Genomic DNA, 10,064 nt, shown 5'->3' with positions numbered 1-10,064 from the left:
GTAAAAACAAAAACTTTTCATGAAAAGTGAAATGTGAATCTTGCCCAATCTCTTGCAATGAATCTTCCACATACACAAAAGTGTAACTTTCAATTAAGAATACTGAATTTGTCATCAAAATTAAGCGGTAATTTACATCAAAACATCCTTCCAGCGTACACTGTTATTTTTACAACATGACTAAACAATTTGTCTCTTATCCTTACACAATGACACAAAGACTTTTTGTTCTGATGATACCGACATATTCAGTAACACAAATATTTAACTTCTATGCGACATATATTTTGAGAAATAAAATGGATTTTTGCAGGGGAACCACGATTGCTTTGCTATTTGTAAAAAATTGTTTTGAGAAATCCACATTTTTTTTTTTTTTTTTTGCAATTTTCAATTCTGATCTGAGAAATGTACCAAATCGACTGAGAAAGACTGTAAATATTGCACCTAAATGTTAAATTTACATTTAAAAATAAGTTTCATCTATTAACATATTTCTAAATGTTAAATATTTTTCTAAATGGTATAACAACAAACCTTAAATCTATGCATACAATTTATAGGAGCCACATGATTATTTGTCCTTGCGTTTACGGCATATCTTCATCGTTCAGGGGCGTGCAAGAGTGCCACATAATGTTCTGCAGGTGCTTGATGCCTTTCAACAAACCATTTTGGATTTGGAAAACATCTCTCCCTTGTCAGTGAGGCTTCTTTGTGTTGCTATGCTGAAGCCCATTTAGCTTCTTCGTAGTGTAGATATTGATTAATTATGCTGCAGAACAGGTGTATGCTTGTGTCATAATGAGTGATGGGAACACACATTTTTACATTTTAAAAGCCTAATCATCATGATTTAGAACCATCTGTGTGGGGCGGACTGAGCGACTAATTGTTTTTCCAAGCCAGAACCAGCCATGCCCATACTTGATATTACTGAGACTTATTATTACTAACCTGATATTACTAACCCTAACCCTAACCCCCCGACTGAAAGCGATTGAGGAAAGGCCGTATTTTGTCTCTCTTTACTTACCGTAGCGACATTTAGGCTCTGTTGCTAAGCAACACACCCACCAGTCATTAACGCAAAACAGAGAAAACTCCTAGAATAAGATTTTCCTGCTCTTAGTTGTACTACACAGGTAGGCCTATTTATCCATTTTACGTCGGGGGAACTCACTAGTTAGACGTAACATTTACGTTTTCGTTAGCTCGCGCCAGTATGGCTTATTACAATAACATTCACTCAAATCGCAGTGTGCTATTTTTTAATTGTTGACTAAGCAACGAAACATTAAGAGCAAGATGAACAAGTGACGCGTGCTGGTGTCTTTCAAGTCATTAAATTAGTTTGGAAAGGTCGCTAAAGGACGTCATTTTAAGTTCAATAGCTTCATATATATTCTCTGTTTGGTAAACAAAGTCACAAATAGTTGTTTAGAGAATAGAGAAAATACATGTCTGCAGTTAAAGAGTCGGTTTATTTCAAACAGACGCGAAAATGGACCTGGATGTCCTCCAGTACTTGGCCAAGGCCAAGAAGAAACAAGGTTTGTCATCCTGCAGGCTCAGTTACTCTTGAAGTACATTATGGAAATTGTATTGCACAGTTTTGTTTTGTGTACAGACACTGGAGCTTTGCAGTCAGCCTTCAATGAATTGGAAGAGATGACAGAAGCGACAGAAGCTGACTCAGTAGAAACACTCAGCTTTTATCAACATATGTACATCTCCTGTGCAGAAGTAGCCCTGGAGGTAGGAGACTTAGCTGTATAACAACAAATGAAGTAACCTGACGTTTAGTCGGGTGCTAATACCTGCAATGCAGAAGCTCAATGTAGATGGAGAATCATAGTGTGAATGTGCCTGCAGATTCACATTTCAGGTGGATGCTTATTAGATTATGCAGGTGTACCTTCAGAAGTGCCCAAGGTGTTAATTAAGTGACTAGTTCTGCTTGCAATTCAAATGACAAACTGATAAACATACTGAAACAACAATTTTGTTTGGATTGTGTTTTAGCTTGGGTGTTTAGAGATAACGACAGCCTGTCTAAAGAAGTTCTTTCATGGCAATCCACCAAATGATCAATATCTATGTCGAGCCTTCCTCTGTCAGAGCCAGTTGAAGATTCCCCCGCCCACAGGGAGCATGGTGAGTACAGTAAATTAGGCACAGCTTCTTGGTGCTGTTGGTGAATGGTATAGTTAAAGTAAAATGAAAGTTAAAGGTTCAAGTACCACTGGTTGTCACACCCACCTTGTTTAACTGTCTAAGCAACTAAATGGCATTTAGGGAGATTTTAGTTCAAACATACAGTGTTTTTGGGGTGATGGGTTCTCCTTTAATCTAATTTATCGTGTTATTTTTTTTGTTTTAGGGAGACTTTAAAGAAAATGTACAATATTTTCTGAACGCAATTGAGATTTCAAAGCGAGACACCAGGTAAGTAATCCCTCAAGGCAATGATTTTTGCTTTATAATGGTGACCCTATATGCATGAACACACAATATGCATACACAATAAAATATACCGTCTGTAGAAAGTGTACAATGCAGTGAATGGGTATGTGTAGTTAAGTCTGATTTTCCACTACATGAATGTTTGAATGGAAAACAATGAATAAATTAAATGATATCTACTTACTTGCGATGACCTCTTATTCACATTTGGCTCATTTGTACCATGTTGTTTTAATTCAAACAACTTTGTGGTGGTCTTTGATTTAAGTATATTTATTCCCTGGTGTTTCTCTGTAAAAGATGTTTGGATGTCAACAATTACTCTTTGCAAAGAACTGCGGCATGTGTCAAGAAAAGGGTCAAATGAGCAAACCCTCAATTAGCACCTAAGGGAATATGAAAGTTAAACCCAGCCCAGACAAGTACACAACATGCTCTCTGTTGGATAAATTAGTAGCACTAAAGTAGTCTATTTAGAATTAACACATAGTTACTTTTTACACATTGAATCATTTCTGTACTGTGGCTCATTAGACAAATAGTTTAAATTCCACTGTTTTGCATTTCACTTTACTTGGGCTTTCAGACTCAACACAAATTGTACCAAGATAATACATGGCTTAAATGTGGATATATTTATAGACAATATATTAATACATGTATTTTTCTTTGTTGTGCTTATGGTTTGTTTCCGGCAGGTCTCACTACATTGTGTTCAATGCTTCAGTACTGTATCTCCAGATGGTGCGTCCTCTCCTGCAGCCAGGGCGGTGCTGTCACCTCATACCTTCCCTCAGGCAGATGGTCAAAAATCTGGAACTGGTGTCAGACAAGGACCACAGCTGGAGGGCAGAACTCATGATGCAAGTGGCACCCCATTGCACTCTTATGCTCGTTCTGCATTCATGGGGATGGTATACACAGCTAATTAAGCAGCATTTCGTGTGCTGTAACAGCTTTGTGGCTCCCCAATTAATTGGCTTGCTTCTCATCTAATAGAGGGAGGAAGTGCGCTGATGTAAGCTGTCTCATGTTCATGAAAACACCGCAGGTTCAAATGCTAATTTTGTTTTTGGTCACCAGATACAATGTACAATGTGTGTACAGTGCGGTGCGATGTGAGTGAGTTTTAATTAGATTCACAGTTCTTGACAGGATATACGGTGCAGATGACATGTTTTTGCATCTCAGTCCACAGTCGGTTATACTGGATGACTAAATTTCATATCTTAAATCAAAAAGCAGAAAAAAACATCTGAAAACTAACAATAAAAGACAAATAATAAGGTGTTTAATGTAATTTGCTAATCACATATGGAAATATAGTGTGTTTTGGACTTGCAAACACTTTTCAAATAATGTCCATTGCTTTGTGCTTCTGTTCAGGTACCTAATTGACTCTCTTTTGGACGCTGGGAAAACTGATGATGCAGCAATTTATGCCAGACTTACAGAGGAATTCATCAGAAAACACTGTCCACATCTTTACGCAAACGTTTTTCGTTTACAGGTAAGCAATGCAATGTCTTCACAACAAAAAACTATGAAAAATACCAACTATATGGAAGATTAAAATCAGCTTTGTAAGAGTTTTAGACCAAAAAAAAATCTTTAAACTTGATTAGCTGGTTTAGTAAAAAAATAAATATTCTCTGTACTAAAAATAGTGTTCTTTTCAAAATCATAAATATAAGCATTGCAAATTATGGATGTATATAATACAAAACAAGTTTTTCTTTAATTGTTGGTCCCTCTCTATTAACGAAAGAAAAAATTGATTTTCGAAATAGAAACTTAATGAAAATTAACCAATCAAAGTCAGATATTGCTTTGGAATTGTGGTTCAACCGAATTATTACAATATAAATAAAAATACTCATGAAATAGGCCTGGATACCTTCTGTGAGACTTCTGCATCTCTCAGCAGGTATTTTGGCACACTCTTCATGAGCAAACATCATGAAGAGCATTCTCCAGATAGAAAATGGTCCAATGATTTGTTCCTAGCTACTCTTGATGTTTTTAGCTGTGGTTTGGGTCATTATTCTTTTTGTAAAACCCATGACCCATGACTAGGGTCAAGCTTTAAGAAACTGGGTAACACATTTGATATTCCATTGTAACTTGTACTGATTCAACACACTCGGTGTCAGATGTAGCAAAGTAGCCTCAGAACATAACAGAGCCTTCTCTGAATTTGACAGGATTCCCATGCAGTGTTCTTATCTTTGTATCCTTTAATTTTGTGTCTGTGAACGTAGAGCTGATGCCTCTTGCCAAAAAGTTTCAGTTTTGTCTCATCTGTCCATAGGACTTTTATTGAAAAGTTTGTAGTTTCTCAACATGCAGATTGGCATTTTAAAACAATCATCAAAGCAAGCATTTTATACACAAATTACAGTACCTCAATGTGCTTTACATATTTAAAAGTACAGCATTTAAAAACCATTTGCACACAAAGCAGAAATTGCCGGGAAAAATCTCAATCTCTTGTATTTAAAAAAAAATAAAATAAATCCTTGCATTTCCTGGTTATTAGGGACACACACAGGCATACACAAAATAGTCAATTAAAAAGATAATAAAATAAAATTGCAGTTTTTATAAACCTGTGCCAAACGACCTCGCTGACCAAACTTTGACAAAATACATTTTGGGTACAAAATATGCTGAGTCGTGTGGAATCTTGTTTTTGGAATATTTATTGGCAATTTCAAAAGACATTTTTGCATCAAGCATGCTCAACAATATCAACACTTTGAACACTCTGTCAGGATTCGTCAGGTGTTTTTCTTGTGGTAAGCTGCAGACTTCTATCTGCTCTGACCCTTTACACAGAACAGACACTGACCTCTCAGATACCGATATTTAACAAATTCCATCACTTGTCTTAAGAAATCAGCTAACTTCAGTGTCTAATTTACTAATGCCATTTTTCGTTTACACAAGACAATAAGGCTGAATGGTGGAACAGTCATGGCCACGTCACAATGCTTCATCCACAGTAAAAAGGAGTTGAATGTTGATATTCAGCAAGGTCCATCAACTTGTCTTTTTCTACAGAAATCAGTGCAGGCCAGTGACTAATTTACCATTGCCATTCTTTGGTTACACAACACAAAAAGCCTTCTCCCAAGGCATGCATTTGCATAATTGGACACTGGACAGTCATGTCAATGATTCGAGTTGTTAGAGGCAACACAGGATATGAATCCTACAGCTACTTTGTGCCTGCAAATTGACCTATTGACCGAGTTCACCATGCAGAGAATGTTTACAGAGCCAACTCCTAATACGGCCATATTATCCGTTTGGCACAGCTTGTTCTTGAAAAATTAATGCTTTTATTTATTTGATTATTTATGTATGTATTTATTTGTTTATTTTTAAGTTATCTGATTATGTCCAGTCGACATTCATAACCCACAATATCACAAAACATTACAAAAATAAGGGCGGCACGGTAGTCGAGTGGTTAGCACGTCCGCTTCCCAGTTCTGAGGTCTCCGGTTCGAGTCCAGGCTCGGACCTTCCTGGGTGGAGTTTGCATGTTCTCCCCGTGCCCGCGTGGGTCTTCTCCGGGTACTCCGGTCTCCTCCCACATTCCAAAGACATGCATGACAGGTTAATTGGGCGTTCCGAATTGTCCCTAGGTGTGCTTGTGCGTATGGATGGTTGTTCGTCTCTGTGTGCCCTGCGATTGGCTGGCAACCAGTCCAGGGTGTCCCCTGCCTACTGCCCAGAGCCAGCTGAGATAGGCGCCAGCACCCCCCGCGACCCTTGTGAGGAATAAGCGGTCAAGAAAATGGATGGATGGATGGATTACAAAAATAAATCATAATCATAATAATAATAAACATTCTAACCTGTGAAAAACTAACCAGAAGTATGTTGTAAGCGAGGGATGATCTTAGATCAAATTAGCATCCTGCTGGGACTTAAAGTTCATAATCCATTTCTTCCACTAACATAGGGGTAACCAATAATTTTCCCCATGTCTGTATAGCAATAAATTGCCCCATATTAGCCTGTGGTTGATTCAGATTTATTTTTCATCCAAGGCTTTGGTCTGTTAGACCAAACTACGATACTCATTTATACAACATGAAAAGAAAAAAAAAAGTGTGAAAACCACATTTGCAATCAATGGCCCTTGTTGGTAGTATTTATTACAGTATAGTAAGACGCATAATATTGATTTTGGCAGGAAAGTAATGGAAACACACACACACACACCAATTTTTACATTGCTATCTGATTTATAGCATATCTTAGAAAGCAGTGCCAATTGTAACCGGAGCCCTCTTGCCTTAGGTGTGGCACAACCTGTCAAAAAGGGAAATCCTCCTTAAAAAAAGTCGCCAGACTACTACTTTAACTGTCATTTACAAAATGCTACAGTTCAAAAGGTAAGAAACTTTGATATACTGTACTGTATTTTTGTAACACTGTACTGTCGATGCCAGTATTTGGAATGCAATTACTTGTTAATTGCTTATTCCCTGCATGTGTTTTGGAGAGTTAACTATGGCAATCAAAATGTTGACGTCACATTTCAAGTTTTTTATGTTTTGATGTCAGCTAAAGTTACGCTTTTTCAACTTACATTAGGTCAAAGTTTACATTATTAACCAATTATCTTGATGTATGACAGTATTATGATTTGTGCAGACGCTCACAGTAAGCAATTTGACTCACAGTTTGTTACTTCTTTAACACACAAATAAAGTGTACATAAACAATTTATTTATTCAATGACTCTGCCACTGCTTTTAGGTGGTTGGGAGAAATAAGTGAGGAGGAACTTGCAAAAAAGGATTTGAATGAGCTTGAGGAGATTTTTACTCTCCTGGGGGACCCCACAAAAGTTTCGCTTCGGGCACCCATCCCACCAGCTAACAGGTACGAAACATTAAATTCCCTGTTAAAATCCCATCTTTAACACGTGGATTCCAGGCACATATTGAGGCAAATGTATTAATGTATTCATTGTCGCCCAAAAATTGTACTCAAGTAATAGTACTGTTACCTTTTTTTTTTTCTTTTTTTACTAAGCAAAGGCAAAAGTGCAGAAATACTAAAATTGCTAAATGAACATACAGTGCAAGAAAAAGATTTCTAAAATTTGTTTTTAAAAAATGATTTTTGGATAGGGAATGTAAACAAGTGAAATTGTGGTTGCACAAGTGTGCACAGCTTCTCATAATTGGTATTAGTTTAGTTTTTACCAGTGGTGCCATTGGAAAAGGCTCTGAAGTTAAGAACCTAGGAAGTTAGGGGCAGAGCTGGTAGAAATGTTGGGAATCTTGTATTCAAATCATTACTAGCATCCTGCTATCCTATAGCATTTCTCATTGCATTGCCTCCCGGAAGTATGTGTGACGCTGAAAAGGTGTAGTCACTTATTTTCTTCTTTTGACAGTTGTAAGAGTGACTTCCATCTGTTTCTGAAACAGCACCACTCTGTTGGCACAGCGTAATACCACAATTGTAGTAGACAATAGTTAGATAATGGTTTTCATTCTGTCAGAGCTTTGCCTGGCCGAGGTGGCCCAAAATATGACAAAACCTCCAAATTTGATACGCAGTACCCTACTGTTTCTTCTCTTCACTCACACATGGATATACAACAACCTGCTCATTTCTCATGGTTCAAATTACTGTTTAGTTGTGATTTGAATTGTATATTGCATATTATATTTTGTCTTGGATTTCAGAGTTTCCTTCCTTCTGGAGCTGGCTCTACTGGCTTTACAAGCAAAGAATCACAAAGTGGCTGCCAAATGCTTAAATAAGCTCAAGTCAGGAGGGGAGACTGTGAGTGCTCAATATAGTCCTAAAATCTTGACACACTAGCAAGACTGCACATACATAACAGCCCGGCATTGAAATGATACACATACATACAGTATGTGCAGTATACACAATGTTTAATGGTGTATTTTTAAAGGGAAGGCAATAGAAAGAAAAGTTAATACCATACATACCCATATCTCATGTATAAATGGCTACTTGTTTTTCAAATAGAACAAATCTTTTTCTTATTGCATTTAACACTGAACCTTGAATTGCTTCCTCCCTTCAGAATATTGGTGAACAAATAATAATGGAGTGTGTCAACTGTGAAATAAACCTACGGAAGAAAGAGACAAAGACGAATGACTATTCCAAATCCAGTGTGGAGGTGCTCCATCATCAGACACATCTCAGAACATATTATTAATCAAGCAGTAACTTTAGTAGTTTGATCAGGAGTTCAAAGTTAATAGTTTCACTTTCTTTTTAAGTCAGCCATTTTTATACTTACACACTAGTTAAATTCATGGCTGTACTTTAAGTGAGATTGCTGTTCAAATTGAGTTTTATGTTTATGAGTATCTTTATTATTGCATACATTAATACACTATTATCATATAGCACTAGGTTCTACTTAAAACCCCATTTTTTGAGAATAGCGCACTCAGTGGTAGAAGGGTTGTCTTTTCTAATTGCTTCAGAAGATTTTGTTTTCTTCCTAGGCCCGTCTAAAAGCGATAGAAAAACTAAACCAGTGTCTGCAGGCTGCAGTCAGAGAGGGGGACCCCCAAGCTGTGCAGGCAGTGTGTGCGACCCAGTGGAGTTTCTGTCTCCCGCTGTTGCAGCATAATCTTCGCAGACACGTGAAGACACCTCTGTCACGGGTGGCCCACGCACTAGAGGACATGCAATGGTAACCAATTTCATTGATTTTATCTATAGTCACGAATGTGTGAATCTTTTGCTTTTTGAAACATAATCAGATTTAGTTTTCGTGCTAATAGTTAGATACCTACCTAGTACCTACTAACCGTGATATGGTTCTATTGTTTGTTAGTCTAGAGCATTATTATTAGTTTCTATTCTAAGAGTTACAATTTCATTTTTCCAGCATGCTGTTCCCAGTTCGATGTCAGGTCCACGCTGAGCTTGCAGTGACTGAAGAGGAAGATGGACTCCTTGAGGCTTCAATGACTCACCTCCAGAAAGCAATGCTGCTGGATAATGGCACACAAAAAGAAAGATTGTCGTCAGCTTTCCATCTCCTACAGCTAAGAAGAAACCTTTATCAAACGCCCTCTCGGACCGAGGATAAATCCGCGATGCTTATGCAGCAGGTTTGCAGCACTTTGTGTCACACGTTTTTGGAAGCTGCACAAGGTAGAATTTTTGACGGAAAGGATGCTAGTCACATTTATTAGGAAGGGATAGAAGAGGATGCAATAAAATCTATACATTGCCCTATAAATATTCAAATTTAATAAGACAGTTTAATTAGTGTTGCTTAAGAGGGAAATAATTTTACAGAAGAGTGTAGCTGCAGTTCAATTAGAGCTACAGACAGTTTAAGGTCAAAATTATTGTTCCCCTTTATAAAATCAAATACAGTAATAACACGTATCATAGATGTTGCTGATTTTCGTGCAGGCCAGTACACCATCCAGTTTAATTAAAATAAATACAAAAATAAATAAATAAATAAACAACATGGCTGGTTGTGTAAGGATAAACATCTGGCATAAAAACTGTGCCAAACAAATCATGCCAGAATTTGCAAAAGCAATATTTTTCCTCATTAGATG

The 10,064-nt window shown here is 37.3% G+C and overlaps 1 protein-coding gene across 4 annotated transcripts in view; it reads left to right on the top strand.

Moving 5' to 3' along the window:
• Positions 1-998: 998 nt before the first annotated feature.
• Positions 999-10,064, top strand: part of cfap46 (cilia and flagella associated protein 46) — a 42,721-nt gene continuing 33,655 nt past the window's right edge. For all 4 annotated transcript variants that reach the window (XM_077494643.1, XM_077494642.1, XM_077494644.1 and 1 more), the window contains exons 1-13: positions 999-1,145; positions 1,497-1,553; positions 1,631-1,758; positions 2,026-2,157; positions 2,384-2,448; positions 3,165-3,329; positions 3,853-3,976; positions 6,781-6,875; positions 7,243-7,368; positions 8,184-8,283; positions 8,552-8,650; positions 8,985-9,175; positions 9,374-9,599. In XM_077494643.1, coding sequence (XP_077350769.1) covers positions 1,505-1,553; positions 1,631-1,758; positions 2,026-2,157; positions 2,384-2,448; positions 3,165-3,329; positions 3,853-3,976; positions 6,781-6,875; positions 7,243-7,368; positions 8,184-8,283; positions 8,552-8,650; positions 8,985-9,175; positions 9,374-9,599 — 1,500 coding nt within the window. In that variant the 5' untranslated portion in view covers positions 999-1,145; positions 1,497-1,504. The remainder of the gene's footprint in view (positions 1,146-1,496; positions 1,554-1,630; positions 1,759-2,025; positions 2,158-2,383; positions 2,449-3,164; positions 3,330-3,852; positions 3,977-6,780; positions 6,876-7,242; positions 7,369-8,183; positions 8,284-8,551; positions 8,651-8,984; positions 9,176-9,373; positions 9,600-10,064) is intronic.

The sequence above is a fragment of the Festucalex cinctus genome, chromosome 14, assembly GCF_051991245.1.
Source record: "Festucalex cinctus isolate MCC-2025b chromosome 14, RoL_Fcin_1.0, whole genome shotgun sequence".
Lineage (NCBI taxonomy): Eukaryota > Metazoa > Chordata > Actinopteri > Syngnathiformes > Syngnathidae > Festucalex > Festucalex cinctus.
Note: the sequence above shows the minus strand (reverse complement) of the source record. Positions and strands in the feature narration are given on the sequence as shown.